Genomic DNA, 23,563 nt, shown 5'->3' with positions numbered 1-23,563 from the left:
GAGGAAAACCTACTTCAGTCTGCATTCCAACAGACACTGGGAGATAAATTCGGCTTTCAGCAGGACAATAATCTCAAACACAAGGCCAAATACACACTGGAGTTGCTTACCAAGACATTTAATGTTCCTGAGTGGCCTAGTTACAGTTTTGACTTAAATCGGCTTGAAGATCTATGGCAAGACTTGAAAATGGCTGTCTATCTATGATCAACAGCCAACTTGACAGAGCTTGAAGAATTATTTTAATAATAATGTGCAAATTTTGTATAATCCAGGTGTGCAAAACTCTTAAAGACTTATCCAGAAAGACTCACAGCTGTAATCGCTGCCAAAGGTGATTCTAACATGTATTGATTTACTTATGTAAATTAGATATTTAATTTTCAATAAATGTGCAAATATTTCAAAAAACACTTTGCATTAAGTCAAGGGGTATGAATACTTTCTGAAGGCACTGTATACCCATTCTTCAAATAATCAATAAAATCTTTCTTGCATGGTGACAGCAGGAATGTCCCCAGGAGAATTCAGAGCCATTATCCCCAGAAAAATTCAGAGACAGATCATATGGTTGAATTCAAATACACGGATAAATTAAAAAAATTGGGAATGTGTTTCTGAAAAAGAGGATCTTATAATAAAAAATATATAATTGATAGTAATGGGAATTTTACACTGTGCACAATTGTATGGGAACATATTTACTATCAGGTACTGGCAGCAATTCAAACAGAATGGAAGAAAAAGTTCAGGGAAATAAAATATAAACTGTTTGTAGATCTCATATTAAATCTCACAGATGGTTAACTAGAGATAAAGACAAGTACCATTTTAATTTGGGAAAACAACAAATGAGTTGCCTTCCCACACAAATGCAACTCTTACTGGGAAAAGCATTTATAGAACAACAGACTCCACAAACTGAATGTTTCTGTTGAAGATATTGTAAATATTTCTGGCTACTAACAAGATGTTACACATATTGGGCAACGAAGAATCCTCTTTCTACCGTTTTTGTCGTGTGGAAGCGCTGGAGTTGTTACATATTTTCTGGTATTGCTCCATAGTTAACTTTTGGGCAAAAGTACAAGAGTGGTTACTCCCTGTTTTACACGATTTTGTTATTTTTCCACAAACAGTTACAGTGGGGAGAACAAGTATTTGATACACTGCCGATTTTGCAGGTTTTCCTACTTACAAAGCATGTAGAGGTCTGTCATTTTTATCATAGGTACACTTCAACTGTGAGAGACGGAATCTAAAACAAAAATCCAGAAAATCACATTGTATGATTTTTAAATAATTAATTTGCATTTTATTGCATGACATAAGTATTTGATCACCTACCAACCAGTAAGAATTCCGGCTCTCACAGACCTGTTCGTTTTTCTTTAAGAAGCCCTCCTGTTCTCCACTCATTACCTGTATTAACTGCACCTGTTTGAACTCGTTACCTGTATAAAAGACACCTGTCCACACACTCAATCAAACAGATTCCAACCTCTCCACAATGGCCAAGACCAGAGAGCTGTGTAAGGACATCAGGGATAAAATTGTAGACCTGCACAAGGCTGGGATGGGCTACAGGACAATAGGCAAGCAGCTTGGTGAGAAGGAAACAACTGTTGGCGCAATTATTAGAAAATGGAAGAAGTTCAAGATGACGGTCAATCACCCTTGGTCTGGGGCTCCATGCAAGATTTCACCTCGTGGGGCATCAATGATCATGAGGAAGGTGAGGGATCAGCCCAGAACTACACGGCAGGACCTGGTCAATGACCTGAAGAGAGCTGGGACCACAGTCTCAAAGAAAACCATTAGTAACACACTACGCCGTCATGGATTAAAATCCTGCAGCGCACGCAAGGTCCCCCTGCTTAAGCCAGTGCATGTCCAGGCCCGTCTGAAGTTTGCCAATGACCATCTGGATGATCCAGAGGAGGAATGGGAGAAGGTCATGTGGTCTGATGAGACAAAAATAGAGCTTTTTGGTCTAACTCCACTCGCCGTGTTTGGAGGAAGAAGAAGTATGAGTACAACCCCAAGAACACCATCCCAACCGTGAAGCATGGAGGTGGAAACATCATTCTTTGGGGATGCTTTTCTGCAAAGGGGACAGGACGACTGCACCGTATTGAGGGGAGGATGGATGGGGCCATGTATCGCGAGATCTTGGCCAACAACCTCCTTCCCTCAGTAAGAGCATTGAAGATGGGTCGTGGCTGGGTCTTCCAGCATGACAACGACACGAAGCACACAGCCATGGCAACTAAGGAGTGGCTCCGTAAGAAGCATCTCAAGGTCCTGGAGTGGCCTAGCCAGTCTCCAGACCTGAACCCAATAGAAAATCTTTGGAGGGAGCTGAAAGTCCGTATTGCCCAGCGACAGCCCCGAAACCTGAAGGATCTGGAGAAGATCTGTAGGGAGGAGTGGGCCAAAATCCCTGCTGCAGTGTGTGCAAACCTAGTCAAGAACTACAGGAAACGTATGATCTCTGTAATTGCAAACAAAGGTTTCTGTACCAAATATTAAGTTCTGCTTTTCTGATGTATCAAATACTTATGTCATGCAATAAAATGCAAATTAATTACTTAAAAATCATACAATGTGATTTTCTGGATTTTTGTTTTAGATTCCGTCTCTCATAGTTGAAGTGTACCTATGATAAAAATTACAGACCTCTACATGCTTTGTAAGTAGGAAAACCTGCAAAATCGGCAGTGTATCAAATACTTGTTCTCCCCACTGTATATTGAGTGCAGGGACAGATACAAAACGATATACAATCTATTGATTCTGCTGGGGAAGGTTTTCATTTTTAAAACTCAGAAAATAAATATGTTAGTCTTGGACTCTTTTAACCTAACTGTGAAACACTATTATACACTAGATTGCAAAATAAAGTGTGAGGTCTCCAGATTTGACTGATAAGTGGGACCAAATAACACATCAATAAGGATGGGCCAGATTTCATATACAAAAGAAAGGTGCTCCTGATTGCCAGTCATATGACAATTCTATTTGTTTCATTATTTTTGTTTGTTGAGTAGTATTTGTGGTTGTTTGTATGTTTGTATGTGATTCCTGTTTATGTCCTTTTCTAGTTTAAGATAATTCTTTCTTTGCTTTTGTGTGTCCACAACACTGAGGTAGTGGATTGAAGAGGGTGGGGTGGTCTGGCGGGTAGTCTGGGGGACCATGAACCTTTAGCTCCCACTTCCCTATTGTGGGATGGCTATTTGTAACATCTGTCAATGGTATTACATGCCTACGATTGAAAAGAATACAAGGAAAGAAAACCTGCCAAAAGAATAAGGATGTCTCCTTATATTTGTAAACTCAGCAAAAAAAGAAACATGCCTTTTTCAGGATCCTGTCTTTCAAAGATAATTCATAAAAATCCAAATAACTTCACAGATCTTCATTGTAAAGGGTTTAAACACTGTTTCCCATGCTTGTTCAATGAACCATAAACAATTAATGAACATGCACCTGTGGAACGGTCGTTAAGACACTAACAGCTTACAAAAAAAAATACAAGGAAAGAAAACCTGCCAAAAGGCAATTAAGGTCAAAGTTATGAAAACTTAGGACACTAAAGAGGCCTTTCTACTGACTCTGAAAAACACCAAAAGAAAGATGCCCAGGGTCCCTGCTCATCTGCGTGAACGTGCCTTAAGCATGCTGCAAGGAGACATGAGGACTGCAGATGTGGCCAGGGCAATAAATTGCAATGTCCGTACTGTGTGACACCTAAGACAGCGCTACAGGGAGACAGGACGGACAGCTGATCGTCCTCGCAGTGGCAGACCACGTGTAACAACACCTGCACAGGATCGGTACATCCTAACATCACACTTGCGGGACAGGTACAAGATGGCAACAACAATTGCCTGAGTTACACCAGGAACTCACAATCCCTCCATCAGTGCTCAGACTGTTCGCAATAGGCTGAGAGAGGCTGGACTGAGAGCTTGTAGGCCTGTTGTAAGGAAGGTCCTCACCAGACATAACCGGCAACAACGTCCCCCTATGGGCACCAACCCACCGTCACTGAACCAGACAGGACTGGCAAAAAGTGCTCTTCACTGACGAGTCGCGGTCTTGTCTCACCAGGGGTGATGGTCCGATTCACGTTTATCGTCGAAGCAATGAGCGTTACACCGAGGCCTGTACTCTGGAGCGGGATCGATTTGGAGGTGGAGGGTCTGTCATGGTCTGGGGCGGTGTGTCACAGCCTCATCGTAATGAGCTTGTTGTATTTGCAGGCAATCTCAACGCTATGTGTTACAGGGAAGACATCCTCCTCCCTCATGTGGTAACCTTCCTGCAGTCTCATCCTGACATGACCCTCCAGCATGACAATGCCACCAGCCATACTGCTCGTTCTGTGCGTGATTTCTTGCAAGACAGGAATGTCAGTGTTCTGCCATGGCCAGCGAAGAGCCCGGATCTCAATGCCATTAGCATGTATGGGACCTGTTGGATAGGAGGGTAAGGGCTAAAGCCATTCCCCCCCAGAAATGTCCGGGAACTTGTAGGGGACTTGGTGGAAGAGTGGGGTAACATCTCAGCAAGAACTGGCAAATCTGGTGCAGTCCATGAGGAGGAGATGCACTGCAGTACTTAATGCAGCTGGTGGCCACACTAGATACTGACTGTTACTTTTGATTTTGACCCCCCCTTTGTTCAGGGACACATTATTCCATTTCTGTTAGTCATATGTCTGTAGAACTTGTTCAGTTTATGTCTCAGTTGTTGAATCTTGTTATGTTCATACAAATATTTACACATGTTAAGTTTGCTGAAAATAAACGCAGTTGACAGTGAGAGGACATTTCCTTTTTTGCTCAGTTTATAATAAATCGTTTAGTTCCTCTAAATGTGGGAAGGTGGAGGTGGGTAAAATAATAAATAAAGTTTAGCCCATCTCTAACACTGTGATTTCAAGTACCTAACAATATGGAGCCAATGTCCATATGTGTTGATTAAAAAATTAAGTATAATGTTTTGGTTATACAGAGAAAGGAAACTCAGTCCCTAAAATAATACAAAAATAACCAAGTAGGTCAGCACAGTCAATATTGTATTTAATTTCAACAAAATGGTCATACACTAACATAACTTTGAAGTACAGTACTTTTATTGCACAAAACGATACGTGACAAGTATAATAACTTTTCTCACTATGGTAACACTTTACATTTTCTGTAAATCTGGTACACTCCCTTTGATAAATTAATTTGAGAATGCTTTGGAAAAGGTTCAACATTACACACATTTTCACTACTTTACACCAGTGAAGAATTTTTACAGACACCTTCACACCAACCATCACCATATCCTTTACTCTGCCTCATCATACTCATTCTTTCCTGGTTCACTTCATTCAGTTCCTTACTACATCCAAAACCAAGAGAATGAATTACAAACTAACTAGTACTGCATTACATGTCAACACTACACACTATACATGGGCCGTATGCATTTTCTGCTTGTGTATCCTGAGGTAGCTCCTCTCTGAGAACCTCTTCCCACATTGCGTACAGGCAAATGGCCTCTCTCCCGTGTGAACCTTCAGGTGCATCTTCAGCTGGTGCTGGTGAGAGAACCTCTTCTCACACTGGGGGCAGCTGTAGGGTTTCTCCCCTGTGTGGACCCTCTGGTGTCTCTTTAGGTGACCAGCCTGGGCGAAGCGCATGTGACAATGGGTACAGCTGTAGGGTTTCTCCCCCGTGTGCATCCTCTGGTGGATCTCCACCTGTTTCGGGAAACTGAAGGCTTTCCCACAGAAAGAACACGGGAAGCGCTTCTCTTTTCCACCGGATCTACAGATAGCGTTACTACTACTGTCATTTGTCATCGGGCTTATATAGCCATTTAGTTTTGAGGCACTGGCATTGTCTGAAGTCTGGTTTAGCATAAGGTGAGTGTGAGGAGGACGAAGGCCAGGGAGTACCTGTGTTGTCGCAGGGTCCATGTTCCAGTTGATAGATCCTATAGAAGGCAGGCTGAAGGCAGCACCTGTTAGGTGGTTAACCAGAGGTGCATTCAGTGTCTCTGAATCACAACTATAGGAGCAGGACGGAGCATCGCTAGCTGAGTCTGTGTCGGTTGTTCTCTCCCCCTGCATACAGACACCTCCCCGTCCCCGCAGACCAAATCTACACCTTGCCCTGGTCTCAGCCAGTCTGTTGTCATGGAGACTAAGTTTGGTTGTTTTGTGTTCGACTGTCTGTTTCTGGTTGTGGTTAACAGTGTTGTTCCCCAGCCCAGAGTTGAGGACGCTGTCCCATCCACTGACCTCCACTATGTCACCTCTGGTCCTGGCCTTCTCAGTGATGTCCCCTGGGCCCTTGTTTGCCCCCGTCTGGTTCTGGGAATCAAAGATGGCCGCCCAGTCTCCCCTGTTAGCCTCTAGCCAACCACCTGCAAGAAGAGGTTAGAAAATAGACTTATTTTTTTTAAATGTCACTTATCAGATCAGGTTTATACATTATAATTTGTGTTTTTGTATGTAAACATAAGTTGTAATGATTTCATTTTTTGAATGAAGAAAAAATTGCCAGTTGCATCACTATTCCCATTGAAGATCTATTACTGTATGTAGGCTATATGTACACAGTATACAAAACATGCTCTTTCCATGACACAGAGATGACAGACTGAAAGGGAGGAGACAGGTTAAAGTATGATTTTTAAGACTTGAGACAATTGAGACATGGCTTGTTTATTTATGTATGTGTGCCATTTAGATTGTGAATGGGCAAGACAAAAGATTTAAGTGGCTTTGAACGGGTTTGGTAGTAGGTGCCAGGCATAGGGCTGTTGCGGGGACTGTATTACCACCACACCGGCGGTCACGAGTCATGAAGGCAGTCAAATTCCATGTGACCGTAGAGTCACGGTAATTAGGCTTCTCCAAGCCCTGATGCTGCTGTTGGTCATTAGCGGCCTACCAAACTTGCTAACTGCCTGGTACTCAGCATTCTATTGTCCCTCTAATCACTCTTACATTGCAAATCTAATCAAAAATCTAATCAAACACTTCATGAGAGCCCATGAGCTCATGTTGCGCAACATTTCAATAGGCTATGCAATTGCGCGAGAAAACAGAGTGATGGCCTCCTAAAAAGATAAGGATCCCATCAGCTTCATATAGGCTAGGCCTACTATATTTATTTCTCAACTTCCCTAATATTAAGCACATTTCTTCTCTTTACACCAGGAGTATAGCTTACCTGGCTGAGATGAAAATGAACCATGGGGAAAAACGTCCTGTATTCGCTATTTAAGTGCATAGATGACATGTATTTTTTCCCGCTGCCCCTGTTTCGATACAGGTGCATGATAATGGTCGATTCTAAATCAAAACAAATTTCACACATATTATTTAGAGACAAGATTAAATCAAGAATAGTCTGATGAGTGACAATATTAGCCTATCACTTGTGAATTATAAACTCAGCAAAAAAAATAAACATCCCTTTTTCAGGACCCTGTCTTTCAAAGATAATACGTAAAAATCCAAATACCTTCACAGATCTTCATTGTAAAGGGTTTAAACACTGTTTCCCATGCTTGTTCAATGAACCATAAACAACTCATGAACATGCACCTGTGGAACAGTCATCAAGACACTAACAGCTTACAGACGGTAGCCAAGTAAGGTCACAGTTATGAAAACTTAGGACACTAAAGAGGCCTTTCTACTGACTCTGAAAACACCAAAAGAAAGATGCCCAGGGTCCCTGCTCATGTGTGTGAACGTGTCTTAGGCATGCTGCAAGGAGACATGAGGACTGCAGATGTGGCCAGGGCAATAAATTGCAATGTCTGTACTGTGAAACGCCTAAGACAGCGCTACAGGGAGACAGGACGGACAGCTGATCATCCTCGCAGTGGCAGACCACGTGTGTAACAACACCTGCACAGGATCGGTACATCTGAACATCACACCTGCAGGACAGGTACAGGATGGCAACAACAACTGCCCGAGTTACACCAGGAACGCACAATCCCCCCATCAGTGCTCAGACTCTCCACAATAGGCTGAGAGAGACTGGACTAAGGGCTTGTAGGCCTCTTGTAAGGCAGGTCCTCACCAGACATCAACGGCAGCAACGTTGCCTATGGGCACAAACCCACCGTCGCTGAACCAGAAAGGACTGGCAAAAAGTGCAGTTTTGTCTCACCAGGGGCGATGGTCCGATTCACGTTTATTGTCGAAGGAATGAGCGTTACACCGAGGCCTGTACTCTGGAGCGGGATCGATTTGGAGGTGGAGGGTCCGTCATGGTCTGGGGCGGTGTGTCACAGCATCATCGGACTGAGCTTGTTGTCATTGCAGGCAATCTCAACGCTGTGCGTTACAGGGAAGACATCCTCCTCCCTCATGTGGTACCCTTCCTGCAGGCTCATCTTGACATGACCCTCCAGCATGACAATGCCATCAGCCATACTGCTCGTTCTGTGCGTGATTTCCTGCAAGACAGGAATGTCAGTGTTCTGCCATGGCCAGCGAAGAGCTCGGATCACAATCCCATTGAGCACGTCTGGGACCTGTTGGATCGGAGGGTGAGGGCTAAGACCATTCCGCCCAGAAATGTCCGGGAACTTGCAGGTGCCTTGGTGGAAGAGTGGGTTAACATCTCACAGCAAGATCTGGCAAATCTGATGCAGTCCATGAGGAGGAGATGCACTGCAGTACTTAATGCAGCTGGTGGCCACACCAGATACTGACTGTTACTTTTGATTTTGACCCCCCCTTTGTTCAGGGACACATTATTCCATTTCTGTTAGTCATATGTCTGTGGAACTTGTTCAGTTTATGTCTCAGTTGTTGAATCTTATGTTCATACAAATATTTACACATGTTCAGTTTGCTGAAAATAAACGCAGTTGACAGTGAGAGGACGTTTCTTTCTTTGCTGAGTTTATATTATCATTTGTGAATGATGCCCAGCATCAGAAACAATGCCTTTTTTTGGGACAACTTTTTCTAATCATAGTCGCACACCTCATGTAGCTTAGCCCATGGGCCTATATGTTTTAATAAGGTTTTTATCACAACTAAAATGTCCAAATAACTTCTTAATATTAAGCACATTAAGCCGCTTTACAAGGGGTGTAGAGCCTAACAGGCATACATAAGCAGCATGTGAGTTTCAAGTTTGGGGAAGATAATTTCCCCCATAAAAATGCACCTTAATAATAAAAGCATTACATGCATAATTGCATTTGCGGTCATTTTTGATAATGGTGTTTTCCGCTAATGGAACATTCGCGCTTATAGCCTACTACCATGAGCGCATTGTTGTGCTTATAATGTGAATAAATAGCCTAATAGTTTATCAACATTTTAAGCTAAACGTTATGATTTGTTGCGTCAGCCGCATTGCATAAAAACGTTGTTTTTTTTATGCTAGTGGTTGTATTAATTTGGGATCTATCGCATCCCACAACTGTCCCAGACTATGTTAGGAATATTTATTTCTCGCACAGAATAGGTCGACTTTTGTACTACGGAGGATAGTAGATTGACATAGGCTTTTGCTGTTCATTATGCCTACTCATTTTGTTGGCTGCCGAAAAGTAAATGTGGACAGTTCTTCCAGTATCTTCAATATGCACCTCGGAAATGGATAAGGATGCGCGCAGTTGCGTCCCCCGATGTGTCTGTCTTCACTTGTAGCCTGTGAGAAAGACCCGATCACGTTACGGAGCGAGCAGCACTCCGGGAGAAGGGCACAACTGCCACTGGCTGCAAAAGGCATGGATTTTTTAATGGTGCATTACGGCCACACAAAGGGGATACCGTCGTAAAATTCTAGGCATTATCAAATGCTTGTCAAATTGTGAATGCGTGACTGATGTAGCGTGTACAGCGTGCGCAAAAAAACAAAGCAGAGCTCATGCCTTTCAAGCAACTTTTTTCAAATCATCATTAGAGTCTCCTCATGCAGCCGTACAATGTATTAAAAATCAAAACATATAGCCCAACATTTGGGCAACTAACAACTAAAGGGACATTAATAACTCTAAATTAAGCATATAGGAGTACCTATTTCTTTGTTAACCGCTCAACCCAGAATAGCCGCTTGTGCGCACTCCCTCAAATCGTTTGGAGAAAATATCCTTTATTCTGCTTTGTTCAATTGTATTCTTCATACTATAAAATAATGCCACGGAATTCTAAGAAAACCTGGTCTGCTAAATGAACTAGTGTAGCCCACAGCCATTTGGCATAGCCAGATCAGGACAACTCAGAGTATGCTATTCTGTTCTTCTGAAATAGACTACATTTTCTTCATATCATGCTTCTTTAGAGCTGTCTAAAATAAATAATGAATTTATTGTGATGTGTAGGCTATATTAAATGGATTTATTAGACTTTTTAAAATGTAGATGTTCCAAAGGTCAACATCAGTGGCTTGTAGGCTATGTGTGGTAGCCAGGAGATGCTAAATGTGTTTGTTAATTAACGGTCAATTACTGTGAGACCGACAGTTATTTGCCACCAGCTGATGGCACTTAAGCCAGGCACACCGATTTGTGTCAAGAACTGCAATGCTGCTAGGTATTTCACACTCAACAGTTTCCCGTGTGTATCAAGACTAGTCCACCACCCAAAGGACATCCAGCCAACTTGACAACTGTAGGAAGCATTGGAGTCAACATGGGCCAGCATCCCTATGGAACGCTTTTGATACCTTGTAGAGTCCATGCCCCGACGAATTGAGGCTGTTCTGAGTGGGGAGGGTGCAACTCAATATTAGGAAGGTGTTCTTAATGTTTGGTACACTCAGTGTATTTCTCCCTTACCTTGCTCCCCCATCTTTAGTCCACTCAGCAGATCAATGCTCTCTGGTTCATCTTCTATTGGCTCCTCTTTGACTATCAGCAGATCAGGCTTCCCATCCTCCATGTCTACTGACTGTAAGAGATACAGAGTGAGAGGATGTTGGATCAAGAAATCTGATATGAGCACCCTGCTATGGAGCATCTTCTGATTGGGCAATGAGGGACTGCTATGAGTACTATGCAAACATGTTAGTTGATTTGATTACTTGACATTCTTTAATGGTTTGATAATTCAAAGGCATGGTCCCACAATTAAAACACAATTAATCAAGAAAGACCTGGCCCCCTTATCCACAAAGAGTCTCAGAGTAGAAGTGCTGACCGAGAATCAGGTCCCCACCTATCTACATAGCCTTATTCATTATGATCTAAAAGGCTAAACTGATCCTAGATCAGCACTCCTACTCTAACCTAATACCATATAGACAGTAGTTTACAGTGGGCTTACCTCAGTGAGGCTGTGTGTGGTTCTGTGCTGCTCAGTGGGTTCAGGAGAAGGTGTAGTCTGGTTGTCCTCTATGACCATGGTCCCCTCAGGGTTCCCAAGACCCTCCTCACACCCCTCCTCCTTCACCAGCAGCACCTCTGGACCCTCCTCCTCCTGGAAGAGAGAGGTGATACAGATTACACAGACATACACTCCCTCAGGTACATACACACACAAGATAATAAACACACTCCACATGGAGGGTCCACACTTGCAAACATAAGCAAGCATTTAAAGTTAAACAGGTTCTCACGTAAAAAATGCACAGCAGCCAATTAAAATGTTTGTTTTACTTGCATGTGACAGAAAGCTAAATTGTAGCTGGTCCCATCAGATAACATGGCACACATTAGCCCTTTGATAACCTCACCAGGTGGCAGCGATTACATCCCGGCACAACTTCTGCAGACAATAAAAGTTGTAGACAGTTGGACGTGTTCATGGAAGCGTCCTTAGCAACAAGGCTGTCACGTGTATTTCATTGACTGGTCAAATTGTTCTCTGTGTAAAGTGCCTAGTCCGTGTAATTGTCGCAGATTGTGGCAAAGGGTTCGAATCTCACATGAGTCGCCCCCTGCACACAAACACACTGCTATTGTCAAATAATCATATTGCATAGGCTATATTACATGGACGTGTACACCTAAATGTAGGCCAACGTTTTATATGCATTTTCATAATCTCCTTTGTCACGTGTGCTATGAATTGTCTCAAGGCTTTAAAGTCCTTCTTTAACCTGTCTCCACCTCTTCATCTACACTGATTGAAGTGGATTTAACAAGTGATGTCAATAACGGATCATAGCTTTCACCTGGTCAGTCTGTCATGGAAAGAGCAGGTATTCTTAATGTTTTGTATACTCAGTGTATATTAAAGGGAGTCTCAATGAAAGTCAGAATAAAAAGTCCCATTTTGTGTTTATTAAACATAAACATGGGTTATATACCCCATATGAAAACCACACATACACATGTCTAAACCAAAACTATATTCACTTTCTCATTACAAAAGTGTCTTGGGAACAATATTTATTGTTGAATGGAAGTAATGAAATAGGCATTTGTAAACATTACAGTACAAACACTATGTAAAATACTTTTCATACTTATATATCACACAATGTCTGGATGCAATATTCTAACCAGGAATATTCAACACTGAAATCTGTGACTCGTTATTCCAAATGCATCTGTGGATCTTTTCTGCTGATGTTTTTTTAAATGTTTTTTTATTTATGCAGGCTTTGATATAAACGTCAGAAGCTATCGAGTGGAATAGGTATGTTTCTATGTTATAGAGTGGAATGTTTTTTCTGCTGGTGTATCCTGAGGTAGCTCCTCTCTGAGAACCTCTTCCCGCAGTGTGTACAGGAAAACGGCCTTTCTCCCGTGTGGACCTTCAAGTGCATCTTCAGTTGACCAGCCTGTGCGAAACGCATATGACACTGTGAACAGCTGAAAGGTTTCTCCCCTGTGTGGATCCTCTGGTGCCTCTTCAGGGTGTCCTGGCGAGAGAACCTCTTCTCACACTGGGTACAGCTGAATGGTTTCTCTCCTGTGTGGACCCTCTGGTGCCTCTCCACCTTCTGAGAGCTGCTGAAGCCTTTGTTACAGAACATGCAGAGGAACCGTTTCTCTTTACTATTGCCTGATGTGGCTCCCCCTCCCTGAGCCTGGGCTCTAGCCCTGTCGTTTGAGTTCAATACCTGATCGAAAAGGACACAGCCGTGTGAATCGGAAGGTGCCATCAACGTGGACACTGGGTAGCGATCCTTGAACACGTGTAAAGGGGAGTGGGTGGCGACATTTAGATTTGTCTCCAAGCTTTCCCTGTAATCTAAGAAATCTCTGCCCTGTGAGTGTCCGTCTCCAAGGAGACTATCTGCATTCCATGTGGGAGGAACATCGCTCTCCACTTTTACTGTCACCTCATCTGCTAATATAACCTCCTCTTTCTTATCTAGGCACCCTTCAGAGTATACACTACTACTGCGCCGGTTCCAGTCCCCTCTAGACAGATCAATCTGTGTCTCTAAACCCAAGGGCATGTTGCCAGGGTCCATCTCTGTATTGTAAGAACAAGACTGATCATCACCGGCAGTGTCTAACGCATCACCATCACCATCCCCACGGGAATTAACAGTCCTCTGGCTCTGGTGAAATACTGGTAAATATTTGGAGCCGGGAGCAAGAGGACTGCCCAGTTTACTCAGCCCCAGTCTCTCTGGGTCTGATCTATGGTCAGATCCTGGGTGTAAGAGCCTGTGTGTTACAGTTAAAGTCTTGGTGTCTGTCTCTGACTTGAGGACGGCGTTCTGTGTTCCACTGACCTCCGTGATGCTGCGTCGGGTCCTGGGCTGCGCTTTGTTGGTGGGGTCCTCCGTGGCTGCAGAGGGCGCACCAGACTGAATGTCTCTGATGTTCCGTGGGTCCTCCTCTCCTACAGACCTCTCCTGCTTGACCCCAGGACCTGCAGCCTCTGCATCTGCAGACTGACACAGGAAGATAACAATATCGTCTCACAAGCTTCCTTATGGCAGATTTAAAAAAAAAAAAAAAAAAAAAAAAATGTTTTACCTTTATTTAACTGAGGATAAATGATGATGTTACATGTAAGCAAGTGAATAGCTGAGGGGAGATTTTCACACATAAACAGGCCACATTTGATAACTAATTTTTATGTAACACTATTACACTAACCTCTATCACCATAAAATTCTGGGATGTGGTTCCACACCCCTCATCAACAGTGATTGGTTGGTCATCTCTCCATGTATTGTGTTCCGCTGGCTTCAGAAAGCTTCTGTGGCCTCCAGTGAGATGTCCTTCACCTGAGAGTGTGATTGGGGGAAAAGAGGTGGTTAGGTTCAATGTTATATTGTACACATTTGACCCTGTCTACAATTGGTAAGGATTTAAGGTAACACTTCTCATAACTTCTTGATATACTATTTATTATGTTCCATGCATCTTATTGTTTTCATTAAGTAAATAATGGAAAATGAAGTAAATCAAAAATCTGGTTATAATATGATAATGTCTCTGCACAAGATAGCTAAGTAATCAGGGGATGTATTGTATACGACCCAAAAACGGACAATTCTGGATAACATCTGAACACATATACAGAGGGGAACGGGGCGACAGGCACTGAACTATAAATGAACGGCGACAGGTCGCACAGCCTCTGCCTTCTGCAAAATGTACCTCTTGCCATTCCTCTGTATCGGTCAAGGATCTTAACACTACTGGGACGACTGGCGAGGACGCGCTCTCGCATTGTCCTCTCTGCGCGCTCCCGTGCAACCTTCAGTTCTAGTAGTTTCCTCCGCAATGCCCTGTTTTCTTTCTGGCTTTGAGTTATTTCCAAACGAAACACGGCATAGTCGTCGTCTACGAGTTTACAGATCTCTGCCACGGCGGCATTCGCTAGCACCTCCATGATGGAGGCTATTTGAGTGTGAAAAACCATACAGTTAGCCATTTTATGCTAACGTTAGCAGCTAGCTAGCTAGCGTTACCTAGATAACAGCTTTCAACCAAGTCCTGTCTCCAACGGGAATTAAACACGACATGGGGTGTGATGTGATGCATTTAAATGAGTCATATTTTGAGTTCATGTGTGTTAATACACGTCTAAATAACAACAATAAAAACGATAACGTGGAAATTGTTTTTTCATAACTGTTCACTTCCGTTTACTTCTTCGTGTGAGTTTCCGCAGACTAGACGTTTTTTTACGTATTTCCGCCTTTCACAGGGTTACCACAGCCACAAAGTCAAAATTGTCTATGTCGTAAAAGTTCATTAAAATAAAACAATTATTTGGGGTCTTAATAAGTGTGCGTGGGGTAAGGTGACTAGGCATCAGGATATATAATAAACAGAGTAGCTAGAGCGTTATTTTATTGAACCTTTATTTTAACAGGGAAGAAATATTGTGCTCTGTATAATACAATATAACTAACTACACGTATTGTTCACACAAACAATTATATATATATAAATACAAAACACAGTCATGGGAAGCACAAATAAAATATCACAAATCACCCTGAAAAACAGTTACATTCCTCCACAAAGTCCCCAATCAATACTTTAAATTGCCCGAATGGCACCAGAACATTAGAATAAATGTGTTTTGAATTTTGTTCCAGCAATACAGTGCATTAAAACTAAAAGCAGATTTACCTAGTTCTGAGGAGACCCTAGGAACCTCAAGAGTTAACAAATCATGTGAATGGTTTAGGCAACTCAGGTGTCTATACTTCAACAACAAAGTTAGATAAAACTGCCTTTTATGTAGGGCCTTGTAAACAAAAAGGGAGTAATATTGAAATCTACGGGTCTTTAGCGAAGTACAGCAAACCTTTTGATACAGGATACAGTAATGAGTATCAAAACTGTAACCTGTAACAAAATGAATGGCACTATGGTAGATAGCATCCAAAGGTTTAAGAGTAGCAGCAGCTGCACTTTGATAAATAGTATCACATTAATCAAGAACAGATAAAGGTTGACTGAATAACCTGCTTCCTACTGCTTAGAGAAAGGCACGATCTGTTTCTGTAGAAACATTCTTATGAGAGGTTCAATTTAGTTTTGCCCGTAATAAGCACAAGTTTTAAATCAGCAAGGGATTCCTGCATAGCTATAACATCTGACTGTAGTTTAGACACAGCCAATCAACAGTCGTGGCTATAGCATTGATAATAGTATCATCCACAAATACAGTGCATTCGGAAAGTATTCAGACCCCTGGACTTTTCCCACAATTTCTTACATTACAACCTTATTCTAAAATGTATTAAATAGTTTCCCCCCCTCATCAATCTACACACAATACCCCATAATGACAAAGCATAAACAGGTTATCAGACATTTTGGCAAATTTATAAAAACTGAAATATAAAATGTACATAAATAGTCAGACCCTTTACTCAGAACTTTGTTGAAGCACTTTTGGTAGTGATTACAGACTCAAGTCTTCTTAGGTATGACGCTACAAGCTTGGCACATTTGGGGAGTTTCTCCCATTCTTCTCTGCAGATCCTCTCAAGCTCTGTCAGGTTGGATGGGGAGCATTGCTGCCCAGCTAATTTCAGGTCTCTCCAGAGATGCTAGATTGGGTTCAAGTCCGGGCTCTGGCTGTGCCACTCAAGGACATTCGGAGACTTGTCCCAAAGCCACCCCTGCGTTGTCTTGGCTGTGTGCTTAGCGTCGTTGTCCTGTTGGAAGGTGCACCTTCGCCCCAGTCTGAGGTCCTGAGTGCTCTGGAGCAGGGTTTGATCAAGGATCTCTCTGTACTTTGCTCCGTTCATCTTTCCCTCATTCCTGACTAGTCTCCCAGTCCCTGCCGCTGAAAAACATGGTGGCAGGTTTTCTCCAGATGTGACGCTTGGCATTCAGGCCAAAGAGTTCAATCTTGGTTTCATCAGACCAGAGAATCTTGTTTCTCATGGTCTGAGAATACTTTAGGTGCCTTTTGGTAAACTCCAAGAGGGCTGTCATGTGCCTTTTACTGAGGAGTGGCTTCCGTCTGACCACTCTACCATAAAGGACTGATTGGTGGAGTGCTGCAGAGATGGTTGTCCATCTGGAAGGTTCTCCCATCTCCACAGAGAAACTCTGGAGCTCTGTCAGAGTGACCATCGGGTTCTTGGTCACCTCCCTGACCAAGGCTCTTTCCCCCCGATTTCTCAGTTTGGCTGGGCGGCCAGCCAGTTTGGAATATTACATATCCATTTAAGAATATTGGAGGCCACTGTGTTCTTGGGGACCTTCAATTCTGCAGAAATGTTTTGGTACCCATAATCCTGTCTCAGAGGTCTATGGACAATTTATTTGACCTCATGGCTTTGTTTGGGCTCTGACATGCACTGTCAACTGTGGGACCAGTTGATCTGTTCACCCCGCTATCATCCAGAAGGCGAGGTCAGTACAGGTGCATCAAAGCTGGGACAGAGAGACTGAAAAACAGCTTCTATCTCAAGGCCATCAGACTGCTAAATAGCCATCATTAGCTCAGAGAGGCTGCTGCCTAAAAACACATACTTGATATCATTGGCCACTTTAATAAATGGAACACTAGTCACTTTAATAATGTTTACATATATTGCATTAATCATCTCATATGTATATACTGTATTTTATACTATTCTACTGTATCTTAGTTTATGCCGCTCTGACATTGCTCGTCCATATATTTATATGTTCCTAATTCCATTCCTTACTTAGATTTGTGTGTATTGGGTATATGTTGTGAAATTGTTAGATATTACTTGTTAGATACTGCTGTAGTGTCAGAACTATAAGCACAAGCATTTCACTACACCCGCAATAACATCTGCTAAACACGTGTATGTGACCAATAAAATGTTATTTGATTTTGTGTGCTTTTCCAAATCATGTCCAATCAATTGAATTTACCACAGGTGGACTCTAAACATGTTGTAGAAATATCTCAAGGATGATCAATGGAAACAGAATGCACCTGAGCTCAATTTCGAGTCTCATAGCAAAGGGTCTGAATACTTATGTAAATAAGGTATGTATATGTATATATATATATATATATATATATATATATTTTATACCAGATTTTTTTTTAACTTTGTCATTATGGGGTATTGTGTGTATGTAGATTGATGAAGTAAAAGAATAAGGCTGTAACGCAACAAAATTTGGAAAAAGTCAAGGGGTCTGAATACGTTCTGAATGCACTGTAGATTGACCCCTGTGGTACACCTTTATGTATTTCAAGAAAGAAATTCAGACTTAACCCCATCAATCACAATGGTGTCACGTTCTGACCTTAGTTCCTTTGTTATGTCTTTATTTTAGTTTGGTCAGGCCGTGAGTTGAGGTGGGCATTCTATGTTGTTTTTTCTATGTTTTGTTCTATTGTTCTATTTCTATGTGTTTGGCCTAGTATGGTTCTCAATCAGAGGTAGGTGTCAGTCTTTGTCTCTGATTGGGAGCCATATTTAGGTAGCCTGTTTTTCATTGTGTTTTGTGGGTGATTATATTTTCTGTTCTGTGTTTTGTTTCACCGTACAGGAGTGTTCGTTTGTCGTTTTATTGTTTTTGTTCAGTGTTCATTATTCATATTAAAACAATATGGACACTTACCACGCTGCGCATTGGTCCTCCTCTTCTTCCAACCACGACAAGCGTTACAAATGGCCTGAGTTCTGAAACCATAAACAGGCGTCAGAGCTCCCATGATTGATTTAAGCCTGGGCATAGCAAAAAAATAAATTTCTCAGATAAAAAGAACACTACTATCCCCACCTTTATGGAGTGGCAGCACAAGAGCTTATTTCCATACTTTTTGAATATTTCCTGATAACAGTGTTAAATAAAAAATGTGGGTTATTGAGCCAACAATGATGGGCGCTGCACACTTATGCAGACCAGGATCCAATTGGTCAGCCCCTGTGGATTTATTGTTGTCTATTGCTACCAAAGCATCCAGGACTTTCTGTAAATGGCCTAAAAGAAAAGATTTGACTATCATTTTTCTGATCATTCAGCAAGTACCGCCTATCAGCATCCAGCCCAATATCATTGTGAATAGGCTTCAGAGTTATTTTCAAGAGATAGCCCACTGAAATAAAATTGTGATTAAATGCATCAATTATGTAATTTTTTTGTGTAATGAGGCCAGTGAATTAATTTGTTGTGGCAGAGAGAAGGAAGTAGAACTCTTCAGGGATTTGACAGTTTTCCAGAATGTAGCCGGGTTCCCATTACAATCCAAAAGAGTGTTTACATAATAATCAGATTTAGCCTTTCTGATTTGTCTTACACAATGATTCCTCATTCCTCAAATGATGATTGTATGTGATTGTGTGTAGAGAAACATTGTGTGTAGAGAAACATAATATATTTAAATAAAATAGAAAGATATGTAAATATATTTGGAAAATGTATTGATCTAATATATAAATAAAGAAAATATATCTACATATACAATGCCTTCAGAAAGTATTTACACCCCTTAACTTTTTCCACATTTTGTTGTTACAAAATGGGATTAAAACGATCTACACAAAATACTCTAATGTCAACGTGCAAGAAAAATAGGTAACACTTCAGTTTAAGGGGTCCTTATTACAGTGTAATTACATATTACACTGTAATTACATATTACGGTGTAATTATATGTAACTCCACTGTAACAAGTATTGTAATTCATTTTTATATTTTATAGTTACACTGTAATAACAACATGTAACTGGTGGTAATTGCAGTCTGTAATTACAGGGGTGTAACAATTAATGCGTGTTACCATGGTTGTTACAAATGTTAAAGTTTGTGATAACATCCCAATGCACCATACTTCAGGCTGCACAAACCATGTGTTATCCAATTGAAAACCAGCCACCTCATTGACACAACTCTGGTCAACTCTGGTCAGCAACTCTGGTCAGCTATTTGCATGTGAAAAATGTATGCCATATGCTGCATTTGCTATAGGCCTATTGTTTACATTTTGTTGGTGTCACTTAGATATTTAAATAATTTGCAGCTGTCTATCAAAAGTGTGTGAGTTTGAGCAGACTGTATTTGCGAGCTGACGGCTAGAGCGCACGTCCCAAGACCAGAGTAAGAACATTTGCGATTTAACCCAACAGTTTGTGACAAAACTATCGGTAGAGTTGAAAATGGGATGGAAACACATTGAACATTATATTTTTATTCGGTGTATTGAAACTTAAGCGAAAAATGCGTCATCATGCACTGATTTTTATGTGAAACTTGTCTGTTTGGTGGAAACACCCCTGGTGGTAAAATGCGCGTACCTTCTTTATGCAGATTTTAGAATATTCGCATGAAAATCTGCCACCAATTGGATGGAAACCTATCTATTGAGAAAACAGAAAGTTCTCAAAAAAAAATTGCGCAAAACAACATATTTTCTGAATTTTTAAGGAATCCTCAAAGTAATCATCTAGTTTTTCAAAAGGAATCTGTAATCTGATTACAATATTTTTAGCTGGCAATGTAATGGATTAGGCTACAATTAGTATTTTTGTAATCCGTTACATGTAATGGTTTACATGTGATCCGTTACTTCTCAACCTTGAATATTATATATGGTCTTTGTGCAAGATACACTACCTGACCAAAAGTATGTGGATACCTGCTTGTCGAACATCTTGGTAGAAAATCATGGGCATCCTATACAGTGCCAGTCAAAAGTTTGGACACACCTACTCATTCAAGGGTTTTTCTTTATTTTGACTATTTTCTACATTGTAGAATAATAGTGAAGACATCAAAACTATGAAATAACACATATGGAATCATGTGGTAACCAAAGAAATGTTAAACAAATCAAAATATATTATATTTTTGAGATTCTTCAAATAGCCACCCTTTGCATTGTCGACAGCTGTGCACACTCTTGGCATTCTCTCAATAAGCTTCATGAGGTAGTCACCTGGAATGCATTTCAATTAACTTCTTGACGCACGGATCCCTTTAGCGGGATCATTTTCATCAACAACCGCTGAATTGCAGAGCGCCAAATTCCCAAAAAATTGCAAAAAAAATGTATATTCATGAAATCACAAGTGCAATATAGCAAAACACAGCTTAGCTTGTTGTTAATCCACCTGTCGTGTCAGATTTTGAAAATATGCTTTACAGCGAAAGCAATCCAAGCGTTTGTGTGAGTTTATCGATCACTAGACAAAACATTACGAACACCTAGCAGCAATGGAGATTGGTCACGAAAGTCAGAAAAGCAATAAAATTAATCGCTTATCTTTGATGATTTTCGGATGTTTGCACTCATGAGACTCCCAGTTACACAATAAATGTTCCTTTTGTTCGATAAAGATAATTTTTATATTAAAAAAACTCTATTTGTTTGGCGCGTTATGCAAAGGTTGACGAAAATTCCAAATAGTATCCGTAAAGTTCGTAGAAACATGTCAAACGTTTTTAATCAATCCTCAGGTTGTTTTTAACATAAATAATCGATAATATTTCAACCGGACGGTAAACTATTCAATAACAGAGATAAGGAAAATGTCGAGCTACAACTTTCGCGCGCATGAACTAATGGAAGGACATTCAGCTATCCACTGACGCGTTTTGATAAATCTCGCTAATTTTTCAGAATAAAAGCTTGAAACTATGTCTAAAGACTGTTCACACCCTGAGGAAGCCATAGGAAAAGGAATCTGGTTGATATCCCTTTAAATGGACGAAAGGCAATGGAACAGTGATTTTTCAAAATAAAAGGCACTTCCGGGTTGGATTTCCTCAGGTTTTCTCCTGCAAAATCAGTTCTGTTACACTCACAGACAATATTTTGACAGTTTTGGAAACATTAGAGTGTTTTCTATCCTACTCTGTCAATGATATGCATATTCTAGCATCTGGACATGAGAAATAGGCAGCTTACATTGGGAACGTTATTTTTCCAAACATAAAAATTCTGTCCCCTAGCTTCAAGAGGTCAATTAACAGATGGGATTTGTGGAATTTCTTTCCTTCTTAATGTATTTGAGCCAATCAGTTGTGTTGTGACAAGGTAGAGATGGTATTTACATTTACATTTAAGTCATTTGGTATACAGAAGATGGTCTTTTACCAAATAGGGCTAAGTCCATATTATTGTAAGAACAATGAGAAACGACAGTCCATCATTACTTTAAGACATGAAGGTAAGTCAATCTGGAAAATTTCACGCACTTTGTGCAGTCGCAAAAACCATCAAGCGCTATGATGAAACTGGCTCTCATTAGGACCGCTACAGGTAAGGAAGACCCAGAGTTACCTCTGCTGTAGAGGATAAGTTCATTAGTTACCAGCCTCAGAAATTGCAGCCCAAATAAATGCTTCAGAGTTCAAGTAAGAGACACATCTCAATATCAACTGTTCAGAGGACACTGTGTGAATCAGACCTTCGTGGTCAAATTGCTACAAAGAAACCACTACTAAAGGACACCGATAATAAGAAGAGACTTGTTTGGGCCAAGAAACACAAGCAATGGACATTATACTGGTGAAAATCTGTCCTTTGGTCTGATGAGTGCAAATTTGACCTCTGTGTCTTTGTGAGACGCAGAGTTGGTGAACGGATGCCTCCGCATGTGATGAAGGGATGCCTCCGCATGTGATGATGAAGGGGTGCTTTGCTGGTGACACTGTCAGTGATTTATTTAGAATTCAAGGCACACTTAACCAGCATGGCTACCACAGCATTCTGCAGCGATACACCATCCCATCTGGCTTGTGCTTAGTGGGACTATCATTTGTTTTTCAACAGGACAATGACCCAACACACCTCCAGGCTGTGTAAGGGCTATTTGACCAAGAAGGAGAGTGATGGAGTGCTGCATCAGATGACCTGGCCACCACAATCACCTGACTTCAACCCAAATGAGATGGTTTGGGACGAGTTGGAACGCAGAGTGAAGGAAAAGCAGCCAACAAGTGCTCAGCATATGTGGGAACTCCTTCAAGACGGTTGGAACATCATTGCAGGTGAAGCTAGTTGAGAGAATGCCAAGAGTATGCAAAGCTGCCATCAAGGCAAAGGGTGGCTACTTTGAAGACTCTAAAATGTAAAATATACACTACCGTTCAAAAGTTTGGGGTCACTTCGAAATGTCCTTGTTTTTGAAAGAAAAGCAATTTTTTGTCCATTAAAATAACATCAAATTCATCAGATATACAGCGTAGACATTGTTAGTGTTGTAAATTACTATTGTAGCTGGAAACGGCAGTTTTTTAGGGAATATCTACATAGGCGAACAGAGGCCCATTATCAGCAACCATCCCTACTGTGTTCCAATGGCACGGTGTCACGTCCTGACCATAGTGCTTATGTGTTTTGCTTGTTTTAGTGTTGGTCAGGACGTGAGCTGGGTGGGCATTCTATGTTGTGTGTCTAGTTTGTCTGTTTCTGTGTTCGGCCTAATATGGTTCTCAATCAGAGGCAGCTGTCAATCGTTGTCCCTGATTGAGAATCATATATAGGTGGCTTGTTTTGTGTTGGGATTTTGTGGGTGGTTGTTTCCTGTCTCTGTTTTCTCTGCACCAGCTAGGACTGTATTGGTTTGCCACTTTTTGTTATTTTGTATTGTTGTAAGTGTTCACTGTTTCGTTTAATTAAACATGTTGAGCACTGGCTACGCTGCGTGTTGGTCCGATCCCTGCTACACCTCCTCTTCTCTTGAAGAGAAGGAAGGCT

At 41.3% G+C, this 23,563-nt stretch overlaps 1 protein-coding gene across 2 annotated transcripts in view; it reads right to left on the bottom strand.

Moving 5' to 3' along the window:
* Nucleotides 1-15,065, bottom strand: part of LOC139577638 (uncharacterized) — a 29,145-nt gene extending 14,080 nt beyond the window's left edge. The window contains exons 1-6 of one of the 2 annotated variants that reach the window (XM_071404779.1): nucleotides 14,557-15,058; nucleotides 14,050-14,180; nucleotides 13,680-13,841; nucleotides 11,312-11,464; nucleotides 10,825-10,936; nucleotides 6,305-6,429 (exon numbers count right to left, since the gene is read on the bottom strand). In XM_071404779.1, the coding sequence (XP_071260880.1) occupies nucleotides 6,305-6,429; nucleotides 10,825-10,936; nucleotides 11,312-11,464; nucleotides 13,680-13,841; nucleotides 14,050-14,180; nucleotides 14,557-14,833 (960 nt within the window). In that variant the 5' untranslated portion in view covers nucleotides 14,834-15,058. Of the gene's footprint in view, nucleotides 1-5,069; nucleotides 6,430-10,824; nucleotides 10,937-11,311; nucleotides 11,465-13,679; nucleotides 13,842-14,049; nucleotides 14,181-14,556 lie in introns of those variants that run through there. The other variant, XM_071404780.1, reaches the window with a different exon arrangement.
* Between the last annotated feature and the right edge of the window lie 8,498 nt (nucleotides 15,066-23,563).

Source organism: Salvelinus alpinus, chromosome 6, assembly GCF_045679555.1.
Source record: "Salvelinus alpinus chromosome 6, SLU_Salpinus.1, whole genome shotgun sequence".
In the NCBI taxonomy this organism is placed as follows: domain Eukaryota; kingdom Metazoa; phylum Chordata; class Actinopteri; order Salmoniformes; family Salmonidae; genus Salvelinus; species Salvelinus alpinus.
The sequence above is the reverse complement of the archived record's forward strand: the minus strand, read 5'-3'. Positions and strand labels throughout refer to the sequence as shown.